The sequence below is a fragment of the Argiope bruennichi genome, chromosome 9 (genome assembly GCF_947563725.1).
Source record: "Argiope bruennichi chromosome 9, qqArgBrue1.1, whole genome shotgun sequence".
Lineage (NCBI taxonomy): Eukaryota > Metazoa > Arthropoda > Arachnida > Araneae > Araneidae > Argiope > Argiope bruennichi.
Window position 1 is genome coordinate 32,862,788 of NC_079159.1, and position 23,615 is coordinate 32,886,402.

Below are 23,615 nucleotides of genomic sequence, written 5' to 3' on the forward strand. Positions count from 1 at the left end.
AAGATGATGGCAGTGAAAAAGTTAGTGTGAACGACGTCCAATCATTTAAAAAAATTTTAATGAGTTGAATCTAACATGGTAACAGTTTAAAATAAATGCTTATTCCTTCGGTCATCAAACTGTAGGGCGCAGAGATGGCGAAAATAATAATTAAAAATTGAAATTAAAAATATATATTCTGTCGAGACGAAAATAAACTACCTCTTTTAAGAATGAGTAAATATAAATATTCACTATGTTTGTATGTAGTTGAAAGTTTTGTGAACTTGTATATATACATGGGTTTAGACAAAATTTGTGAAAAGGAGTTTAAAAGCATTTCTCCCTTTTTAAAACTTATGTGTTTAGAAATATATTACTTTATTGAAAATTGTTTTGACCATATGTCTGACTATCATTAAAAAGTAAATAGTGTGAAATGATTGTTTCTTCACACTTTTTTTTTCTGTTAGATAAGAAATTCTTGAAGGTGCTTCAAGTTTGTATTTGAATTACTCTTAACTTTTTTTAACAGCGGTAGATATTAATTTTGCCAATCAAAGAGTACTTTACTTTTCATCATGAGCCAATGATGATTCTGAGTAGCATGCAATTTTTAATTAAATTAAGAACTAAAAAACTGAATCCAATGAACGTTATTTCTCGTTATTCTTTATTCAAAATTTGTATTTGAATTATTCTTAATTTTATAACAATGGTAGATATTAATTTTGCTAGTCAAAGAGTAAAATTTACTTTTTATTATGAGCCAATGATGATTCTGAGTAGCATGTAATTTTTTATTAAATTAAATTAATTGAATCCAATGAACTCGTTATTCTTTATTCAAAGTTTGATTCTTCCTTTTCCCTCTCTACTCTGTACTTAATATTTTGTGAGATAACAATCGAAAAAGCAATGATTATTTTTCTCTATCTTCTAAGTGGCAGTCCTTTAAACAGAATAGTTAATGTGAAACTATCAATTAATGAAAATAGTTAATGTGTTAAGCGGTAACTATTATGCTGATTACGTTTATCGAATTCGTATGTTGTAAAAACAATCTTAATCTTTTAAATTTTATTTACTATAATTTTAAACACTCCTCTAAAACAATGCAACGCATAAAATTTAAAAAAAAATAATTCACTCCATATCTTTTTTTTTTCATTGACATCAGTCCCAAACTGATCAATAACGATATATGCCAGAGGTACGAGAATGCGACCTATGGATGGTACGGCTTAGAAGTATTAGGTTTATTCTTTTATGTATTCAATTGTTTCACAAAATTGTAATTATCTTTTACAAAAGATATTTTGTTTCATTTAAAATTACACAAATTAAGGGAGTAGTTATTAAAGCATAATTACATAGATTAACATTAAAATGACTTCAAGTGAACAAATAGCCGTTTTCCAATAGCAGTTCCAATGCATCATTAAAATGCCGGTACGTTTATTATCAACATCCATACATAATTTTTAAAAAATAAATTTATTAAATCTTGGAAAGGGATCTCTCTTGCTAAAAGTGCACGCTCATTACGATAATTAATTATACCAATGCCTTTAGCACTCGAAATTTATTATATCTTCCTTGTTTTTGAATTAATTAAACGTTCATTAGAACTTTTTGAAGTTACTAAAATATATATAATATATGGGGTTTTTTTCGATATTGTAACGATTTTTATATACATTTATAAAAGAAAAACTCTACAATGATCTAAAAAGGATAAGCTGTAGAAATTTAAATTAGTCCGATTTTTAGAGCATTATTTCGCAAATACTACAAATCAATTCACACTTATCTAGTGGCACGGTACAGCACCAGACAGCTGCGCGGTGCGAAGGGGGCCATTAAATATGCACCTTCACTGAATCTCACGACTCCACTCCACTCCTCTTGAAGTGGCGTGAGTTGGCAAGAGTGATCTGAAGGAGTGATTTTAAAAAATAAAATAAAACGGACCAGTATTAATAAATGTGTAGATATTTAAACTGAAGAGCTTAATTTTTAAATAGAACTTTCTTCATCCCTATGCATTTTAATATTTTGTCAGTTTTTTTAAATACATTTTTTCCCAGTTATTGAACATCAAAGTATATATTTCATAAAATTCTTAAGATTGAAACATTTAATATCTGTAACTAGTCCGATTTCATTTTTTTAAATTATGTTTTCCTCTCTCTAGCTTCCCTTCTCCGAGGCTTGAAACACGCAAATATCGTCACCCTTCATGATATCATCCATACCAGAGAAACACTCACTTTTGTCTTTGAATACGTTGTGAGTATGCAATGTTTGCTTTACCTACTCTGTGTAATTAATTAAATAATACTTCAAATTTAATTTGGATGCTTTTTGGGTAGATTAAAATCTTGGATACGAAAGGCTTCTTTATGTTCGATCAGTGGTAGACCATCTGTATGAACCAGAATTAAACACGACCCTCGTGTAGGTAAGGTAGGAAATTAAAAACGAGTTAACCCCGCCATGCCTAGGAAAATGGAGTTGACTTTCAATTATAGTTGTCATGTATATGTACAGAGCAAGTAAATGGTAACCTTGAAGCCCAGCACCGGCCGAGATGCAATTCCTCCCACAGAAGAAGTTTTATTAATCGAAGTCTGATTAACATCTTAGATACGTAAGAATTCGAGATATTCCTTCAACGATAGACTGTCTGCTTGAAACTGGATGAAACGTACCCTTCATGTGGTCTCATGGCGAAAAATCAAGGGCAAATTAGTCCCGTCCTGCCTAAGCATTGGAAGTTTAAATCAATTATCATTTTTATATTAATTACATTTCAGACCATCACCGGCTATGGTCCAACCCCTCCCATAGAAGTAGGATCCATCATCAGAATGATGTTAACTGTATCCCAATATTATTAGGTATTATTAAGATATATGGATATTATTATGGTACAGTAGACTCCCGATTATCCGCGGGCGGATTATCCGCTCCTGCCGCACTAAGTTTTTTTTTTTTTTTTTTTTTTTTTTTGCTTCCAAGCAAAGAGAAAATGCTTCCAAAGTAAGAAGCAAACACAAATGACTGATTTCTTCAAAAAGGTGCAGTTTTACAGTTATGCTTTTGTAATTACATAATACATTACAGTATTAAAACAGTACATATGTATTAATTTTTCTGTGCATCCTTGACGCCTCTCGTAAGTACAAAGCACTTTTCTGTTTTCATTAACAAAATGCATTTTAAGTTAGTTTTGAGTGATATACTAAAATATTAAGCGTTAGTTAAACATTTCCTGCTGTTTATTTTACGTTTTATTGTACATAAAACGATTTTTCAAAATTGGAATGACTGTTTTCTCTTTTGCTATACCCGTTTTTAGCTTTTTTCGGATTATCCGCGATTTTTGTTATTCGCGGCGGCCGCGCCACCCAATTCCGCTGATAATCGGGAGTGTACTGTATATGCTTTATTAGGATATATGCATATTATTAGGTTGTATGCTTTATTAGGATATATACATATTATTAGGTTGTATGCTTTATTAGGATATATGCATATTAGGGTATATGCTTTATTAGGATATATGCATATTATTAAGGCATTTGCTTTATTAGGATATACGAGTACGTTTGGCATCGCACCTGTTGGTTAGACGAAATTTAATTTTGAACGTTGACTAGATAGCCATGACTATACTTGAACTGGTATTCCATTCTCTAAACTTCCGCACAACATCACTTGTTAAAGAAGCAAAATGAGGCTGCTCTTCAAATCCTTTAGAAATTCATCCAAAATTTGACATTTTCAGTATGCATAAGTTAAAATGTAACCGAATTAGTTATCTAAAAATTGTAATTTTGTTTATTAAAAATAATTTTGTTGGTTAAAAAATTTTGTTATTTAATTTAATATTTTGTATTAGATTTTGGAGTTTAGATAGCCTTTCTCTTTGTGCGCCTTTATAATTTAGACTGTTTATATAACATAAGTACTTACATTTATTAAATTTTATTTTTACTTATGTTTGCATGAATTCAAGATTAACTAGCAAAATATTTCGTTTAGTTGAAATATTATTTTTTTATTTCTCCTTTATTTTTTCATTTAAACACAAGATTATTATGAATTAGATTTGGATTTTCTATTCATATTTAGTGCATCATAATACATCATACATAATACTAGTTTCAATTATAAATATATCTGGTTTCATTTATAATGTAACTTTTAATTTTTAAAGATTGAAAGTTATCGAATTTCCAAATTGCAAAATAAAAATATTCGCAAAGACATTTTTAGCTGTTTTTAAAGTCTATTGTAACGTTAAAAAAAGAATAAATATTCCATAAATAATGCATCGAAATTTCTAGTATTTTCAAATTTAAAGGGTATAAAATTGTTTCGACGAATACGTTAGTGAAATCTTCTCAGTTTTTTTCGTTTACGAAACCATATTTTTATTCGTTTTATTCGTAAATTCTGAAATATTAGTGAATGTGATTCATATTAATTTTGTGTTTTTAGATCTATAATATTTATTCTTATTATTGATGTATGCTCTTTATGCGAACAGAAAACATTAAAAATTCCAATAACATGTTTTTCTTTTAATATTACAGCATACAGATCTCAGTCAGTACCTGGAAAGACATCCGGGTGGCTTACATCCAAAAAACATAAAGGTAATCTCTACTAAGCAGCCTTGAAATTAAGAAGCCTTGCTCTTATTAATTCAGTCAGAACGGCTTAATCACGCATAAAACCATGTACTCAATTTCCTGAGATAAAAAAAATTGTAGCTCTAAATTTTAAAAAGATATATGTTCTGCAACACTGAATATTCCATCAGATATGTGTTGCTAAAATTTAAAACCTTAGGCTAAAGTTTTTATTTTTATAATAAACACAATAGTACATTATGATCTGGATATTATACCCTTTCAACGCGATACTGGATGAATTTCATTATGCCTGTATAAATTGTAATTTAATAACGAAAAATAATATACTTCCCATCTTACTGGAGAAGACGGTTGAGAAGTGAGCATCATGGGATACGAGACGAGTTCATTTTTATGAATTAAGTAGCGTCAATAGTCACTCTATTGGTAACCCTAAAATTTATATATTTGTTCTACGTTTAATGCATTGCCTCGTCTAACCAAATGAGACTCATGTAAATAATGTCAAAAGATTGATGGCATGCAATGATCTTTATTCTTTATGCAATGATCATTGATCGATTACAAATATCAAAGAATTGATGGCATGCAATGATCTTTATTCCTAATGCAATGATCATTGATCGGTTACAATATTGCAATCGGTTACAAATATCAAAGAATTGATGGCATGCAATGATCTTTATTCCTTATGCAACATTGCACAATACAGCGATCTATTTCCTTCAGTTTATTCTTATTGTTATGTTGTATATTTCTATTAGAATGCGATTTTAATATTATTTTATTATTTTTAATCCCTCAGTACTTGATTTTTTTTTCAGTAAATGTTGTATAAAACTATATAAATATGTACAAGGAATGTTGAAAGATGGCTTACGAATTTTCTTGAATTTCTTGTTCTTGTTAATTTTCTTGTTCTGAATTTTATTAAATTATCAACTATTAATTAAAAAATTTTCTTTATTCAAGTCAAAACTATTTTTAAAAAAATGTTTTAATGACCAGTTATTCAGTTATTTGACAGCAATTTTTTAAATAGAACAAATATTCTGCATATTATAGAATTACTTTCAAAAATTGTAATAACGCTTAGATGCATCCAGATACATATGTATAAAATCTGTTGCGTTTAATATTTTAAACACTGTATTACAAAAAGCCATCAAAAAAATATAATACTCTTCATGTAATGTAATTTCTATTATATAATAAATAATTTGCAGGAAAAAATTAAAAAATATTTATTCGAAACATTATTAATGTTATTTCATAAAAAAATTAGTTTAATTTTTTTTATTACATATTGAAATCATTGCTGGTATTTTTCTACATCTACCATGGTTTTAATATAGAGTCAATTTTACAATTTCCCCTAACAATTTTCATTTATAAGACATTTTCTTTTTAAATAATAATTTTAAAAAAACGCTTTGTTAACAAACTCAGTTAAAAAAATCCTAAAAATTCTTTTCAGAAGTTAAAATTTTCATTATTTTCTATTAATTAAATGGTTTGATTATGCAAATCTACAAATAATTTGAAAATTTTATTAATTACTTTAAACCAAACAAAATGTAGTATTTCTTTAAAGAATAAATTAGAATTTATATTTGAGTATAATTGATTGCACGTGTAGTAGCTTCTTATTCGATATTGGTGGGAACCAACCATTACTGCCATCTGGAGTTTACTTTTGCAATCACTTCTAAAATTAGTTGTTGCATTATCAGTTATCCATTGAGCAACTAAGAATTGCTAATGACTCAACAATTTTAAAAAAAGGCGATTATAGAATTATTTTTTCACTAACAATTTTTTTAAAACAAGTTCTACTACACTGTCTGTGTCCAATTAATATCCTTTTTTTAATGTCATTAAATAACAGAAATCATTAACTGACATTTTTACATATATCTTTACAATCGAAGTTAAAAACTGATCATTTTTCAAATCTATTAATTAACAACTCGCAATCGCACTTCTTAACTTAAAAAAACATGACCTTACAAGGAAAATTAGGCTTAAAAATGTCATTAAATAAAATGACCAATGACCTTAAAGCAGTCAAACTCCGCATGTTATGTTACCTCGACCTCATTCTCACGTTGGCGCAGTTAATCAATAAAACGACAAAATAGCTTACAATCTGCTCGTGCGACGAAGATTAGATAAGCAAATTGGCGTAACATGTTCAAAGTAAAATCGCCAAGCAAGCGTGAAATCGTCATAATTTTATTGCCGCATTCCGTTAGCGTGTGTATTTGCTTTTTATGCCAGATGTGAAAGGAATTCTAAATTGGTTTTTAGGTAAAAGATTTTGATTTTGCTCAAGCAGAATATTAATGACCGAAATCTTTCGATCGCTGTTTTTATTTAAAATATTTAGAAAAAAAGTCCTCATTTTTAATTAAGATATATGAATAAGAAACAATTTTTCAATAAATTGAATTTTTGACGTTCTTTATGAAGCGTAAAATCACCCAATACGAAAGAGAATTCTATTTTATTGATGCATTCAATAAAATAGAATTTTATTGAATGCATTCAACATTTTTGAATGCAACATTTTTTTTTTTTTAATTTAAGGAATATAGGTATGTTTTATTTTTAGTGAAATGGAAAATCTGATTTTGAAATTTTTTGTCATAAAAGCAATATTTCAAATTTAGATTCAGTGTAAAGCTACACAATATGATTTATTAGGGATTATTAATTTTATTTAATACATTTAAAAAATAAGAAAACGGCAATAAGAAATTTTTTTTGAAGAAATCAAAAGTTTTCGAAAATATATTGTTTATTTTTAAAAGGAATAATAACTTTTCAATCTGAGCAGATTTTTTTCTTCTTTCTTTTCTATGATTTTTATTGTAATTTAACTTAATTTTCAAGAAATCGTTCTAAAAAATTAGATTTATTTTTTAATTTATATATTTTTACAAAGAATATTACTTAGTATCATTACAAAAATTAAGATATATATCGTTTATAATCATTAATACTTAATAGAATGGTTGGATCATTAATTTTCATTTTACATGATACGTCAAAGACAACAGTAGAAAAATCTTGTTGCAGCAATGTGAGTTCTTATTTATTTCTTTTCATGTTGTTTTTCGTGTGCTCTGTATTGTTACAAAAACTTTGATAAGAGTCTCTATAATATAGTAAAAATTACAATTAATGCTTAATACAATAAGTAAGAAAATGACCATGCCATCACTAAAAAATTATAATCTAAACTTAAAAACGGTAAATTATTTTTAATCTTTATTTCTGGTTTACTAAAAGCCATAAATGTTAAAAGGCACCGTAATTTAATTATAAATTATTATCTATTGTTTTACGAATTTTTATCTTTTTTAAGTATTGTATATAAATATATTTTGTCAATTTTACCATAAAATAATGATGTCGTATCTATTTCAGTTATATAAAATCCAAACTGACGAAAATAAAATAAAAAATCATATTTAAGAGTGCTTATTTCAATTAAAGAATAAAACTTATTTTTAAACCACATATCAATAAATTATTTATAATTTTCCTGAGATATTTAAATGAAAACATATTATCAATGTGTCTTCTTAGGTAAGACTTATACATATAATATCCGTTTTGAGTAGTTCTATTCTATATCATGAGGACCGCGGTGGCCAGGTGGTAAGGTCTCGGCTTCGGAACCGGTGAGTTTCAGGTGCGAGACCCGATTCCACCGAAGAACTGTCGTGTAAACGGGTCTGGTGCACGTTAAAACGTCCTCCCGCTGGTGTGGCGTGATGTGGTGAGGGGAGTGCCAGCTCAGGTGTCGTCCTCGTCATCTGACCGCGGTTAAAAATTACGAGGCCCGTCCCCAACCTGCCCTAGTGTTGCTTTTAAAAAACGGGACGTTAATATAACTAAACTAAACATTCTATATCATGATTGTAATTCTTACTGCTGTTTCCTTATTTCGTTGCTATGAATATACATATATATAATATAGTTTATTTCATTTTTCGATAAAAATAGCTAAAAACCATTTATGTATTTCATTTCATTACAGCTTTTCATGTTTCAACTACTACGAGGTTTGGCATTTTGTCATCAGCGACGAGTTTTACACAGGTAAATTCTTGCTCGTTTTTTTTTTCTACATTTGACATAAAACAAACGATAAATTCGTTTTCTCTTATTTTCACCTCTGTTTGCAGAGATTTGAAACCACAAAATCTATTGATCAGCGAAGTTGGGGAGCTTAAATTAGCAGATTTTGGTGAGTTTCAGTTTTAGAGATTTCATTTTATTAAATTTACTCTATTATTTTTACAGATTTTATTTTATTAAGTTTACTTTATTATTTTTAGTGATTTTATTTTAAGAATTTCTATATGTATGTTCCGAAATTTAAAAAATAAATTATTAAGTGGTAGGAAGAAATTTTAATTTCCTTATCATATCTTAATTTCGTTACAAGAATAATAATTTTTCATTATGTACATTTATACATTGTATTAAACTAATTAAATACGTAACCATGTTTGAGAAAGTCAGTTATCGCTCACTTATCGCTACTCGTCTGGAAGAGGGCTTTTTTGTTTAAAGCGATCTGTATAATTCGAAATTGGATAACAAAAGCTCTATTGTATATATTTTTCAAAAAACTTTTTAGAGGAAAGTTAAATCTTAAGAATTAATTCTACCCACTCGTCAAGGAAATGGGGAACAAAGATGCATAGTTTTCGATTGTACATTTAACTGTTTTATTTCTTTTGAATAGTTTAATTTAACTAAAAAAATCTTCATTTCTTATATATTTTACACATTTTTTGCTGGGTTGTAATGCTGCAGAAAAACAGATATAAAAATAATCTTCAAAAAATCTATGAAATTAAAAAAAATCAGCTTGTTTAGCATTCTGAAAGTACTATTTTATTTGCAAATATTCTTAATCCAGATCAAAAGTTAACGAGTTTTTCTTATAATTTACATTCTACAGTTAGAATTATTATTGGTTCTATTGTAATTATTTTTCTTAAGTGATGTCAATTTTTGGATTTCTATCAGAATTCTTTTTTTCAATTGTATTTTTAAAACTAGATTGATTATTAGCTAAATTATAGTTATTTGTCTTTATTAAAATTGATTCGATTTTCAAACTGAATTATAAAATTTTCAAAGCATTATTGAAAATCTATAGAAAGTGTATTAACTAATTTAATACATATAATTGTAATAAATTTTAATAATATTAATTTAATTATAATTTAGTATTTTTAATATAATTAATAATTTAAATAATATTTGATTATATTTTTAGTTATAATTTTTCTTAATTTATGTTAAGTTTTTAATTACTAGTGAAATTCTAAATTCTTCAGACATTATTAAAACTGAATTCAGTAACATTAAAATATTTCCTTTTGAATACATGTAAGAATTTAAATTGCATCTGTTGTATTTTTTACTGCACATTTTTGTCACTAACAAAAAAACTAATAGTCTCAAAGGGGGGAAAACAACGTTTCGTAATTAAAAAGTTAAAATTAATGTTTTTATACTAAAAAACATAACAAGCCTCGATCAGTTTCGAATACATAGTGAGAGATTTTTTTTTCTTTCAGAGTAGAAAATCCTTTTGTATTTCACGCTACATCAGTTTTTCTAACACGGAAACCAGACATTTTCCGCCTCAATGCCGCAGTCAAAAACTTTTTTTAGAAACCTTTATTCAAGGATTTGCAAACAAACAGAAGCATGTGGGGGCATAATGCAAATATCATTTAAAACAAATACTGTCCTCAAGTTGAAAATCGACGTATGCATTTCGAAAAATATGCAGATTTCTTTGATGTCTAAGATATAAAAACTTTCCCGTTTCTTTGAACAAGCGCATTAATTAAACAGACCGTGAATAAGGGACAAAAAAATCCACTTTTACTGAAATTACAAAGCTTAATCGGAAACACAAAAACTTGGAATGATTTTTCCCGCATGTTGCACGTGTATCTGAATGGTGCTTTTTTTCATACAGTGAAGTGTGCTATGCCAAAAGTACACCTACTGTAAGAGATTGTTATTAATCACGGTATGCGCAAAAAAGAGGAGGGTTTCGGAAATGGGCATAAAAAAAAAAGATATGCGCCAAATAAAGCATTTAACTAGCGCTCTGCAAATGCGTCTTTGTTTTTGTTCTTAAGATGGTTTTTAGAACTGTACCTTTTTTTAACTTTCTCATATGCTAAGTATCGGGAAGAGAAAGTATTGCAATTGTTCAAAAATTTGAACTTGAGATTTTGATGAATCGCCATGTTTATACTTCCCTGAATTTGGAATTTTTTTTTTTTTGGGGGGGGGGGATTATGTATCTTTGTCGGTGAACACAAACTTTAGAATAAACGAATTAAATTTAGTATGTGATCTGAATATCTAATTTCTACATTTCTCTTGAGTTTTGAATGAAGTCTATTCACAGTAAATCTGTCTGTCTGTGCGAGTGGGAACAATAATTTCAAAACGTACTCGGAAGATGAATTTTATATACATTTTAAGAATCCGAAGTATAGATCCATATGAATTTGAACCAAATCCATCAAATAATTGACCGTCTGTCTGTCTGTACTTTCACACAATTGTGAGCGCGATATTGTAAAATCACTAACTTGAACGAAATTTGGTAAGTAATCGTATAACCAATCTGTCTTTACATTCATATAATTGTAAACACAATTATTAAAAAACTCAACAAATTAGATAAATTAAACTTGACATTTATCTTGATTCTGAAATAACAATTCTTCATCAAATTTTGGTTCAAATCGACCGAAAAAAAAGCTTGACAATGCTCTTGGACTTTGAAAATAAAAATCGGGACAGAGAAAGAGAGAGAGAATATCATTATTAGGAAACATGAGAGAAAATTTAAAGGGACCACTCTCTCTGATAAATAATGTATGTGTAAATTATAACAGTAATCACTATTTTGACTAGATAAGCTCCATTAGAACTAAATACCGTTTTTAATCATGCGATTTCATGAACGTGAATTTTATAATCCACTTGGTATAATTAGGTGAGCTCTGATGGAATGAATGAGTTAAAGGAATTAACTCATTCATGAATTAAATGAGTTCCTAAAGAACTGAATATGACCAAATGAGTTCCGAAAGAACTGAGTATGATCAAATGAGTTCCGAAAGAACTGAGTATGGTCAAATGAGTTCCGAAAGAACTGAGTATGGTCAAATGAGTTCCGAAAGAACTGAGTATGGTCAAATGAGTTCCGAAAGAACTGAGTATGGTCAATTGAGTTCCGAAAGAACTGAGTATGGTCAAATGAGTTCCGAAAGAACTGAGTATGATCAAATGAGTTCCGAAAGAACTGAGTATGATCAAATGAGTTCCGAAAGAAATGAATATGATCAAATGAGTTTCGAAAGAACTGATTATGATCAAATGAACTCCATTGTAACTAAATGCCACTAACCATGCTTCAAATAGTGCGTTTGTATTATTTTGAAATGTTACTTTTATAGACCAATAGACTTGCCTTTTTATTGATATCTTACGTACACACAAACTCAAAAAAATGGGGGGGGGATCGAAATTATATGAAAATTGGTTGTATCAGATTTAATTATATAAATTTCATTATAATGAAATAGATTTGGATGAGTTTTAAGAAAACTAAGATTAGATGAGTGCATTGAAATTAAATGATCCATTGAAATTAAGTGTCATTGGTCTTGTTCTACATGTTGCAATTGCATTATTATAAAATATTATTTGTCTCGATTGAAATAAATCTTTGTTAGCTGCCATCTTACACATGCACACACAAAAAAATGGAAATTAAAGAAATTGTGTGAAACTAATCGATAGAGTTTAAATCTTATATGCGAATGATATCTTTTTAAATCCCATTTGTGATATATCCCTGATACGTATCATCCGTATCTCGTGATGAATAGGGAGCCGTATAAGAGTCATCAGAGATTCAGTCTTTTTTCTATAAAAGCAAACTCATCACACAAGTGTGAAATTAAAAACAACAGTTCCGGAGATTACTTAGTGAGAAATGGATAGATCAAAATTGAACATTATAAGCGAACAATGTATCATTTCGAACTGTCTTGCATGTTCTAGATTCGAGTCATCCCATTCTTGTAGTCTAGTGAATGTGTTATAATTTTTCATGCCCTCAGTAACAAAACTGAAAGCAAAAGTATCTATAACTAATAAAACCGCAAATGTTTTTTTTTTAATATTATGTAGATTAACCATCTTTAGCAACAGCTGTTCCCCGTTGCAATAATAGTAATTTAGTCATGATAATCAACTTGATTAACTGCATCTTATCGTAATCATTTGTTTAGAATAATCAAGAAAAACATCAATATGTTGGAAAAAAAGCGTTAAGCAGCAATTTCATTGTTTTAAGTTGTTCAGCTGGCTATCTAAAGCAGACGACCTGTAAGCTTGCACCTGTAACCGGATAAGAGAGGCAGATGGAAAGCTGAACCACCGGTATTTAATGTTTAAATTAAAAAATATATATTATTATTAATGGAAACATTAAATCAAAAACATTTAGGTATTAAAAACATCTGTAAAATGAATGTTAAAATAACTGAATTAAATTAGAAGTAAAATTTTAAATAAATGCAAAATTAGAAAAATATTTTTCATTTAAAAAAAATCAAATATAAGTTTTAGAATTTCACTTAAATACGTGTTACTTAGGAATAATGAGGAAAAAATTACTGGCAAAGATTTCAAATCCATATCAGCAGCAGTTTGACCTTCTTGTAAAAAACAGGATTGTAGAAAAAGGCGTGAAGTAAAAATGGCAATAAAATAGTACATTTTTTACTGTCAGAACTCGTGGACCGAAAAAAATAATTCTGTTCTAAAAGTGCTATTCTACGACTTTAAATGGTATCACAGAGATCGATTTTTCAAAAGTAAATGTTGAAATTTAACCTTTTTTTTTCTTCAATTATTAAGTTCGATTTCATTTTTCGTTATACTCTCGATCACTAACATTTAACACTTTTCATAAATTTGGACGCAAAATGAGATTTTTTTCTTTTTTAAATTTAATTTTCACCACTTTTTTCAATCATTTCAATTTGCTGTTTGAAGTCGTAAAGTAACACTGTTAGAAAATACTTTTTCTTCAGTCTTAACAGAATATTACTTATAGGCATTTTTTTAAACCCTGTGTTGTTGTTTTTTTTGTCAGCAAAATCAAAAAATTATGAATCTAATGCAGATATAGATTTGAAACTTTTACCAATTCTTACCTTCTATATAAGAAGTACTTAATTCAAATTAAAAAATTTTGCTTGCATTTTTAATGAATGAAATATTTTTCCAATTTTTGCACTTTTAAAAAACTTATTTCTGACTTAATTCAACTATCTTTAATATTCAGTACTTGTTTTATAAGCCTGTTAAATACTTAAAACGTTTTTAAAACTTTTCTTCCTAGACTTCTTTCTTAAACTTCAAACTTTTCCTCGTAGAATAATTGACTTTTATCCAGACATGAAAACCCCTTAGAAACCTGTTTTGAATTGGCAACTCGATAACTTAAGCCAGTAATATTTCTAAGATATATTATTCCTTGTCAAAGTATAATCAATTCTGCTGGATGTCGAAGAAAATTCTATTTTAACTTATACTTGTATAGTAAATATAGAGCTTTGATTATTATTATATTACTTGATGTAAAATGGTGAAATTATTGCAAAATAAGAATGAAATTGGTGCTTTAATTGTTAAGGCTGGGTGTTCTGCCAAAGTTTTATTTCGCGATGTCTTTTGAAATCAGTGGTTTATAATAGGCACTAATTGATGACGCATTTAGTGAGAGTTCACTTGCATATTAAAATTGGCGAATAAAAAACATTGCCTCGTAGTGACCGGAAGAGGAGGTAGATATTGAAGGACTGAAGTTTTTCTTTCTAAAAGCGAATTTGCATTGATATGTTTTGAAACCTCTCCCAAGAAACGACAGAAAGCAAGTGACCATTGATGGCGTATCTGCGAGATCATGAGCATTTATATCAAATAAAACTTCACGAAATCACTACAATTCAAGATATAGGAAACTATTATGATTTCTTAAAACAGAATATATATATTAAAATATTGTTTTTGAAACTTCCTTTGAAAATATGTTGAAAGGATGAAAACTCATTGATTGCTTATCTAAAGAACATGAACTTTAATGTGAAATAAAAAAAAAATCTGTTGGAGAACAAATTCTTTGGTTTACTAAGTTTTTAAAATATATCATTTCATTATGTGTATGTAATTATCATTAAGAACCCACAGTAATATTAAAATTATTCTAATTACCACTTTTCTTTTGATTTTTAGGTTTAGCGCGAGCAAAATCTGTGCCTAGTCGGACGTACTCCCATGAAGTGGTCACTCTGTGGTATAGACCCCCAGATGTCCTGTTAGGCTCAACAAATTACTCAACATCGCTCGATATGTGGTAAAAATTATTCGATTTCTTACTTTGCTTTTCAACTGATTCTATTAGATCTCATCTTATGCTGTTACATTGTTTTTCAAATTACATAGTTCCGTGCCTTATTTTCCACTGGAGGGGAAATTTGCTTTTTTTTTCTTCTGTATTTTTAAATCTCTTGCAATTATGTATCGCCAACTAAAAATTAAAAAAAAATGACTGAATGGTATTAAAAACTTTTGATTTAATACTGTCTATATCAAATAATTAAAAAAAGATTATTAAACATAATGTATTTTGTTCTTAAAAATCGCATATCTAAGCAGAATATGCACTTGTAATTTTTTAATTTGCTTTGGAAACTAAATATACTTTCTAATTTGAAATCTTGGATATTTTATTTTTTTCGCTGTCACAGATCTTGATAGTGAGGTAGTGATAAAACAGTTCCTCAAAAATAATCGAAACCGTGCTCGAAAATTTAATGAGATTTAATATGCAAGGTAGTCGGAATTAAAACACCCCTACTATGTCTGAACTCTTTATACAATGAACTACTCAGTGTAAAGCCTCCAAAATTATTGAACATACTATTTAAAATGAAGAAACGGACTACTCCAGAAAAAAAAATTAGTTCCTGAAAAATCGATAGATGGCGCTCTATAACAGAATATGCCCAAAAGGCACAAAATGCACATTTGTGACATTTTATTCGAACTTATCTGTGAATAATATTCTGTTATAACGATTTATATATTATTAATATAGAGCTATAACTTTTATATGTTGTTAATAAACAAATTTTAATTTAATTTTTATATTCAATTGTAAATTTTTAAAAAATATTGTTTATTGCACACGATCACTATCAAAATTAGGACTTAAGCAACAAACAATTGTTATGTATCAGCTGTGCATGAAAATGTTTATTTATTTATTTTATTTATTTATTTATTTATTTTTTTCATATTTTCTGCATTGATTTTCGTAATTTGAATTTCAAATATTTGGTATTTAATGCAGGGCAATCAATATCATCTTTCTTTTTTCCTTATTCTTTTTAAAACTTTCAATGCATATTATTTATCAGTTGAATACAAGTTTTTTAATTATATAAACCAATAGATAAAGAAAAAAATTATTGGATATTTTGTCATAAACTTTTTTATGGTATGTTTATCAATTCAATATAAGATTTTTCTTTAAAAACCAGTTGACAAAAAATTAAAAAATACTGAATTTTTTATAAAATTCTTTATGGTATAATATTTATCACTTTTTTTATTTATCTTTTTATTTATTTTATCATTTTATACTTATTTCACTTATTTTTTTATAAACCTAAAGGTAAAGAAAAGAAAGAATTGAACTAGATTTTTTTATTAATTTTTTATATTATAAATCACTTTTTTACTTCTTTCCCTTACTTTTTTTTTTTTATAAAACTGTAGATAAAGAATTGAAACTTAACTAGATTTTTAGCAGAAAAGTTTCAAAATTGCTTTAAGAAATATTATAAAAATATGCTTCAGATTCCCCTCTTAAATGTGCATTTAATATATTTTAAGTAAGAAATTGAATCTTCCTTAATTGCATGAATTGTCATCGACTCTTGTCATTTAACTTGCTATTTCTTTCAGGGGAGTGGGGTGCATTTTCGTTGAAATGATAACAGGGAAAGCAGCATTCCAAGGAATGAAGGACACGATGGACCAATTAGATAAAATATTCAGGGTAAGACATTTCCCCAATTTTTTTTTAAATTTGTAGGTCATGAAGCACATAAGTTTATGATTTCTTCTTTTAATTAGGACTATTGATATTTGTTTGTTGCGATAGTCAAAGGATTTCGACTTAACAAATACGTCACGACTTTTCACCATTTTTATTAATCATTAGGATGACTTGAAACTTATTTTTTTCCTTTATCCCAACTAACTGGATTCTAGTTTTGTTAATTGTCATATATATAACCATAAAAATATATTGATACTAAATGGCATCATTTGATTCATTCAAAAAGTAAAAGAATTTTATAAATCTGTAATACACTCTCAATTAAGTATTATACATCAAAAATATGCGAAATAATATTTATATGTTTATCTCAAACCAAATGTTTACATATCAACAACAACAACAAACAAAAAAATTGCGCGAAAGCAGTATATATAATCGTCTATCGTCGACTGTAACAATGGGCAGAGTTAAAATATTCTGATCCTCTCGTTCTCCACAGATCAAATTAAAGGTTTTTGCTAATATTTTCTTTCGACATTTTTATTTTTTATTTGGCACTTTTATTTTATTTTTTTCTGTTAATGGAACACTATTTATTTCAATTCGATTTTAGTGATTTTTTTTTGTTTGTTTGAGTCTTTTTGAACAGTATGGATCAAGAATATTTTACTGTTAGGAAATTATAATTTTTTTTAAATATTACTGTTCTTTTACATCTAAAGTATAATGTTAATAATATTTTGTTTTTTTAAGCACTCTGCCAATACGCATGAAATTCTTTACTACATCTTTCGTTAGTTAATCTGTGACAATGAGATCTGAAATATTGTTAAGAGGATAACAGACGGTCTAGACGGGGCAAATCATTCTTATTTTAGAAACTAAATCACTTCCTATTTCTCTTTCCAAATAAATGTTTAATATAATATAACTTTACAATAGGAAAATTGAGGAATTACAATAAAGCAGTTTCGCTTTATATAAAAGATTGCCCATAAAATTGTCGTAACATATTTGCGTATGAAATAAAATTGAAAGAGAAATTCTATCCATTTGATTCAATTTTCTTGTGATTCATTGCTCTGTTTCGATAATATGTTGAATGTAATATTGCATTTGCGAATAGAAAATTGAGCATTTACATTCAGACAGAGACTCTCTGAATGATAATAGGTTATTCAAACAATCGTCCATTTGCCGCACATATCTAATAATTTATTTTTCAATATCTTAGGAATCAAAATGTATAGGCGATTTTCTCTTTTTGTCTAAGATGGATTTTTCTTCTAGACAAAATATCTTCTTTTGTCTAAGATCTTTCTTTATGGAATTGCCTAGCTGTTATTTTAAAAATTTCTCGTTTACATTTTATGGCAAATAAAATAACGAATTATCATCAAATGTAAAACTAAAGTTTGGAGAATTATCTGAATTTTTAAAACACTTTTGGATAATTTTCCAAATTTTAGTTTTATAATTGATGATAATTCATTATTGTTATCTTTTTTTAAAATATAACAATATTCGATATGATTATCAAGCGATAACGTTAAAATTTAAAAGCAGCTGATTTAAAGAAAAATGAGTGTAGTCAATAACACAAAGAGTATAAAGTACTATATTAGAAATCAATTTATCGTTCTTAACCATGTCTTTATATAGGATTAGGACTTCTTTATTTTAGTCTTTATATATTCTTTAAGGGAAAGAAAGCAGAAATATGCAGAGAAGTAAAAATTAATAAAAGCAAATTGCGATTTCCTGTTTAGTCATCGTTTACATCCCTATTAGAAGTTAGACCGAAATTTTCCTATTGAAACAATTTTTGAGGATGTTTTGTTTATTCGCACCAATAACCCCCGGGGGGGGGCACCTCGAAATGAGGATGAGATGCTTCCAGCATGGTGGTTCGACCTCGCCACCCTGGAGGGTACACAAATATAGCTGGGGGATCTGACTCCTGCCATCGATGACGGGACGTACTTCCTTCGGGGAGGGCTGTACCCTTAGGACTCAACCATAGTTCCCGCCAGTGTTGCTGTTGCGACGGTCCGGTCATTCAGTTTTATGGTTTAAATCCGTGTGCCTTCGTGGCTGACTTATTCGCACCGATAACTAAGTCGACATACTTTCTTTCAAGACACAAAAGACAAAACAGTTGAAAACAAAGGATATATAGGCTTTTTTGCATTCAAAACGGGAGTTCCCCTTAATTTGGAAACTGAAACTAAACCTTAACTGAAGCTACAATTATATAAAGATCGTGATATGTCTAACAGCGATAGATCGATGTCAGAAGTTGTGGTAATTAGATTTTGGTTTGAGAAAAACAAAAATCGGCCCGTCACCATCGTTAAAATAAAAATGAACTTATATTTCTTTTTAAATAGAAAGACGAAGAATAAATATAGTATATATAGTATAATCTCTGTATATAATATAGTATAATCTCTTCATCTCATTTAAATTCTAATTAATTTCCTGATTTTTATCTTAATTTAGTTCATATTAACTTCATTCTTAAAATGGTATCTTATTTTCTGATCAAATTCCAATTTTTATTTAATTATTGTGAACAGGTGCTCTGTAAACAATTGCTGAATTCAGCGGGATCTCGCGCTCCAAGCGAAGGGATAAGAATCCTTATCGCTTACCACATTCTTTTAGAGATACCTAAATTCCCTTTTCTTAAGACCACACGTGTCAAAGAAATACCTATCAAAATTTCATAGTAAAATCACTGAAGGAACAAATTTGGGTCACTTCTGCTATTGTGACACGATGTAAATTGACGTATTTCTTACTACTTATATTTTGTACGTAAATAATACCCTCCGTGGTGAAATAAATTGAAATTTAAAAATTTCAAAATTCTTCTATTCGGCTACGCACCTGCTAAAATGTTTACGCATATATATATATATATATATATATATAATACCCACAGTTCGAGGGAGAAGAAGAGGTGAATGAAAATCGAAATGATTTCGTATGTAAACCATCATAATGGTTGAAAATGATGGAGTTTTGAAATGTTCAATTCCTCATGATTAAAGATGTGAAGATTATTAGGTGAATTATCACCTCATTCTAAAACTTTTTGCATTAAAAATTGTCAATACCTAAAATTACTCGAAATTAGACTAAGAAGCAATTTAATTTTAATATCGACTACTTTTTAAACTAACATGTGATTTGTCATTGAAAAGTTCCCTCCACTTTTTTTAACCAATCCATTTTTATCCTCATAATTCTAATCTTTAAAAAAATAAAAAGATGTGGTGACGGCGGTGAAATTTTAATTTCCTTGTATCTTCGGGGGTGGGTGGGCGACTGTATTTACTTTCGTTTTAACGGATAAGAATTTATTTTCATTTCTTAACACTAATAATGATATATAAATTGGTAAATGGATAATTATAATAAGTAAATAAATTCATTATTTTTTGTAGGTGATTGGTACCCCAACAGATGATACTTGGGATGGTGTTACCCAGTTCCCCAACTACAAACCTCGTAAGATTCTCCTTTTTAATGGCTCCTTCTTTTAAATAATAATTTTATTACTTCATAAAGAATTATGTGTTGCAGATAAATGATATTATTTTCCTTTGTATCCGTTCTTTATATATTTATTTAAAAATTAAAAATCTAAAACAATGCATTTCCAGAAAAATATTTTTTTTAACTTTTTTGTTTTAGAATAAAGTTTTGCTGCTATAAAATTAAAATAAAATAGCTTCTTCCCATTTTAATATACATTTTTAAAAGATTTTTCTTTTTAATAATATAAAATAAGAATATAAAAAAATAAAAAAATAAATAATATATCTTATAAATATTTTCCTTTTAAGAAATTTCACTTTAATATGATGGAATGAAACAAATTTTTTTTCATTTGGCATAGAAATGTGGCTTTTCTCCTTTTATATCCATTTTTTAAAATAATTATTTACTTTTGTGTGTTAAAGTGTAGAAATATTCTTATGAAAAATATCTTCATTCTTAATGCTTTCATTTTTTCAAAAAAAAAAAAAAAAAAAAAAAAAAAAACCTCTTTTCATTCTTGCCAAATAAAAATAAAAATTTTATTTTGACACAGAAATAAGACTATCCCCTTCTATGTCCATTTTTTAAAAATATTGTTCATTTTTGCGAGTTCATATAAAAATATTTTTAAAAATCTGATCTTAAAAAACATTTTCTTTGTCGCTTCCCTTTCTTTAAAAATTCACCTTAAATCTTGTGAAATAAAAACGCAGACATTTCTTTTAACATAGAAAGAATATACTCCCTTTCAATGTCTGTTTTTAAACAATGTCTGCTTTTTAACAATTGTTCATTTTAACATAAAAAATATATATATAAAAAAAATATATATATAAAAAATATTATTTAACAATTATTCATTTTCATGCTTTAAATTAAAATTGTAAAAACTATTCTTTACAGAGAAATTCGGTCACTACCCTCCTCAACCTTTGTCTGCTGCCTTTCCAAGGATAACTGAAATATCTCAAGGCGAAAACCTAGCTCACAGTTTTCTACAGGTACGCCTACAGGAAATAAAATGTTTTCAAAGCATACAACGAAACTTCCCGAAACCATTTAAAAGTACTCTAGGCTTTTAAAGCAAATAAGTCTTGCATCGAGGTTTCTTATAGTGATCTATAACTCATTCAATATTGCAAATAATAATTAGATCTTCAAAAACCTTTGTTCAAATTCGTAAACAATTTATAGCAATTGATGCATTTATTTAAAAAAGCATAATATTATTATAAACATTGCATGCATGTACTGTTTCATTCACGGATTTGTAGACCCTCAACGCTTTTATGGATGCGTCAGGAGGGCCGCAGTGGACTGGTGGTAAGGTCTCGGCTTCGGAACCGGAGGGTTTCAGGTTCGAGACCCGATTCCACCGAAGAACCGTCCTGTAAGGGATGTCTGTTGCACGTTAAATCCATCCTGACCAAACGTCCTCCCTCTGGTATGGTGTGGTGGGGAGAGGGGAGTGCCAGCTCAGATGTCGTCCTCGTCATCTGACCGTGGTTCAAAATGACGAGGTCCATCCCCAAATAGCCCTAGTTTTGCTTCAAACGGGACGTTAATATAACTAAACTAAACTAGCATGCGTCAGGATGAGTTTATTTATTCAAAATAGTGGTGAGAGGAAAGATGAAAAGAGATGTTTGATTCAACAATAGGGTGTACTCGGATTATTCGAGGACTTAGATAGCGAAGCAATTGCGGATAACTCAGTATATTTTGGGAAAAAGATTCCTATTAACAATAAAATACTTTATATCAACTTTATTTCCTGTAAGGGACCTAAACATCAAATTATGGTGAATAAATGGAAGATTTCTATCCTTAAAATCTAATAATTCACTTTTTTGCAAAATAATAAATTTTGTTTTATTTTAAAACGTTTCTTTTTTTTATTTGTTATTGAATTTTTTGATAACATTTTGAAATTAACAACGGCAGATAATATCGGTCAGATTTAATATTATACAAAATATTCTTTGTGCCACTCCTGAAAGCCTGAATCGGTACCAAGTTTAAATTGTTAAAAAATAACATGGTCAGAAGTGACACCACACTGACACGTGGGAAAAAAAACTGAACGAAAAAGTATCTAATGGTGCGGAAATCATGGTCAAAGAATGACGAAGAATTCCAGAAATGCTCTCATCCTTCCACCTCTGACCCCTTAGCGAGATAGAATCTTCGAAAAGTGGTATTCTTGGGATATTGAAACGAACAGTATGCAATATTTTAATACTACATCCAGTGTCTTTGATCAAAATAATGTACTCAATATACTTTAGGTCTTACAGTGCCCTCTATTGCCACAAATGTCGTTTCCTTTTATATATTCCTAAGATGGCTGGTTTGCTTTTGTGTATCTAAGCTAATCTTACAGTTTGTCTGAAATCTTTCTCTCTATTCTTTATGGCTTTCATATTTATAACATGTTTGCCATTTGTGCTTTAAAATATTAATCTATTCTATGAGTGAGTAGAATACAACCTTAGAATGGTAGGTTTGTCTTCGTCTAAAAATTATTATGAAAATAATCTTATTTATGAATATTTCATTAAAAACGCACTATGCTCTTTAGTAGCATGATACTTTTATGTTATTTTATTCACCCATCTTTTGTATCATAAAACTTTTATGTTATTTTACATATAATAACAGTATAATAATGTGTTTAATGAATCATTTATGATGGTACAATAAGCATTCTAAACCTTGAAAAGCTCTCGTACTGAGGAACCTTTACTTAGATCATCAATCTCATTTCTAATTGATTTAATCCGACATTTGATGCTCATTAATATCATGTTAATAAGCTTAGAATGAATGTTCTTGCGTTATTAAGTTTGTTTTCATTTATCTTGTGGCAAAGTGATTTAATTTGGCATTTATCAAATGTCAGGGACATTTGTCACGAGAATCCTCCGCAAATTTTTCTAAATGAATAATGAAACCAATTAAGTGTTTTTATATTTAAAAGAATAAATGAAATTGTTTCTCTTCGGTGTCTCCCGTGTTTAGCATATAATGTGGGCTTATATAGATGTAATCTATAAATTTTAATGCATAAGAATTCAATTTTTTTAATTGGTGTCATTTAATTGTCTGTTAATTATAGCCACTTGTTAATGAAAAGGCAAATTTGTCTCTGCCATTTTTTTAAATTTTCATATAGAATAAAGGGATTTATAAAACCTGCTTAATTAACTTACACG

General features: G+C 28.4%; 1 protein-coding gene across 5 annotated transcripts in view; it reads left to right on the top strand.

Annotated features, from left to right (window-relative positions):
* Positions 1 to 23,615, top strand: part of LOC129983687 (cyclin-dependent kinase 14-like) — a 162,622-nt gene that overhangs the window by 133,270 nt on the left and 5,737 nt on the right. For all 5 annotated transcript variants that reach the window (XM_056093272.1, XM_056093275.1, XM_056093271.1 and 2 more), the window contains exons 8-15: positions 2,177 to 2,271; positions 4,584 to 4,646; positions 8,695 to 8,756; positions 8,843 to 8,904; positions 15,015 to 15,135; positions 16,752 to 16,845; positions 20,304 to 20,367; positions 21,304 to 21,401. In XM_056093272.1, the coding sequence (XP_055949247.1) occupies positions 2,177 to 2,271; positions 4,584 to 4,646; positions 8,695 to 8,756; positions 8,843 to 8,904; positions 15,015 to 15,135; positions 16,752 to 16,845; positions 20,304 to 20,367; positions 21,304 to 21,401 (659 nt within the window). The remainder of the gene's footprint in view (positions 1 to 2,176; positions 2,272 to 4,583; positions 4,647 to 8,694; positions 8,757 to 8,842; positions 8,905 to 15,014; positions 15,136 to 16,751; positions 16,846 to 20,303; positions 20,368 to 21,303; positions 21,402 to 23,615) is intronic.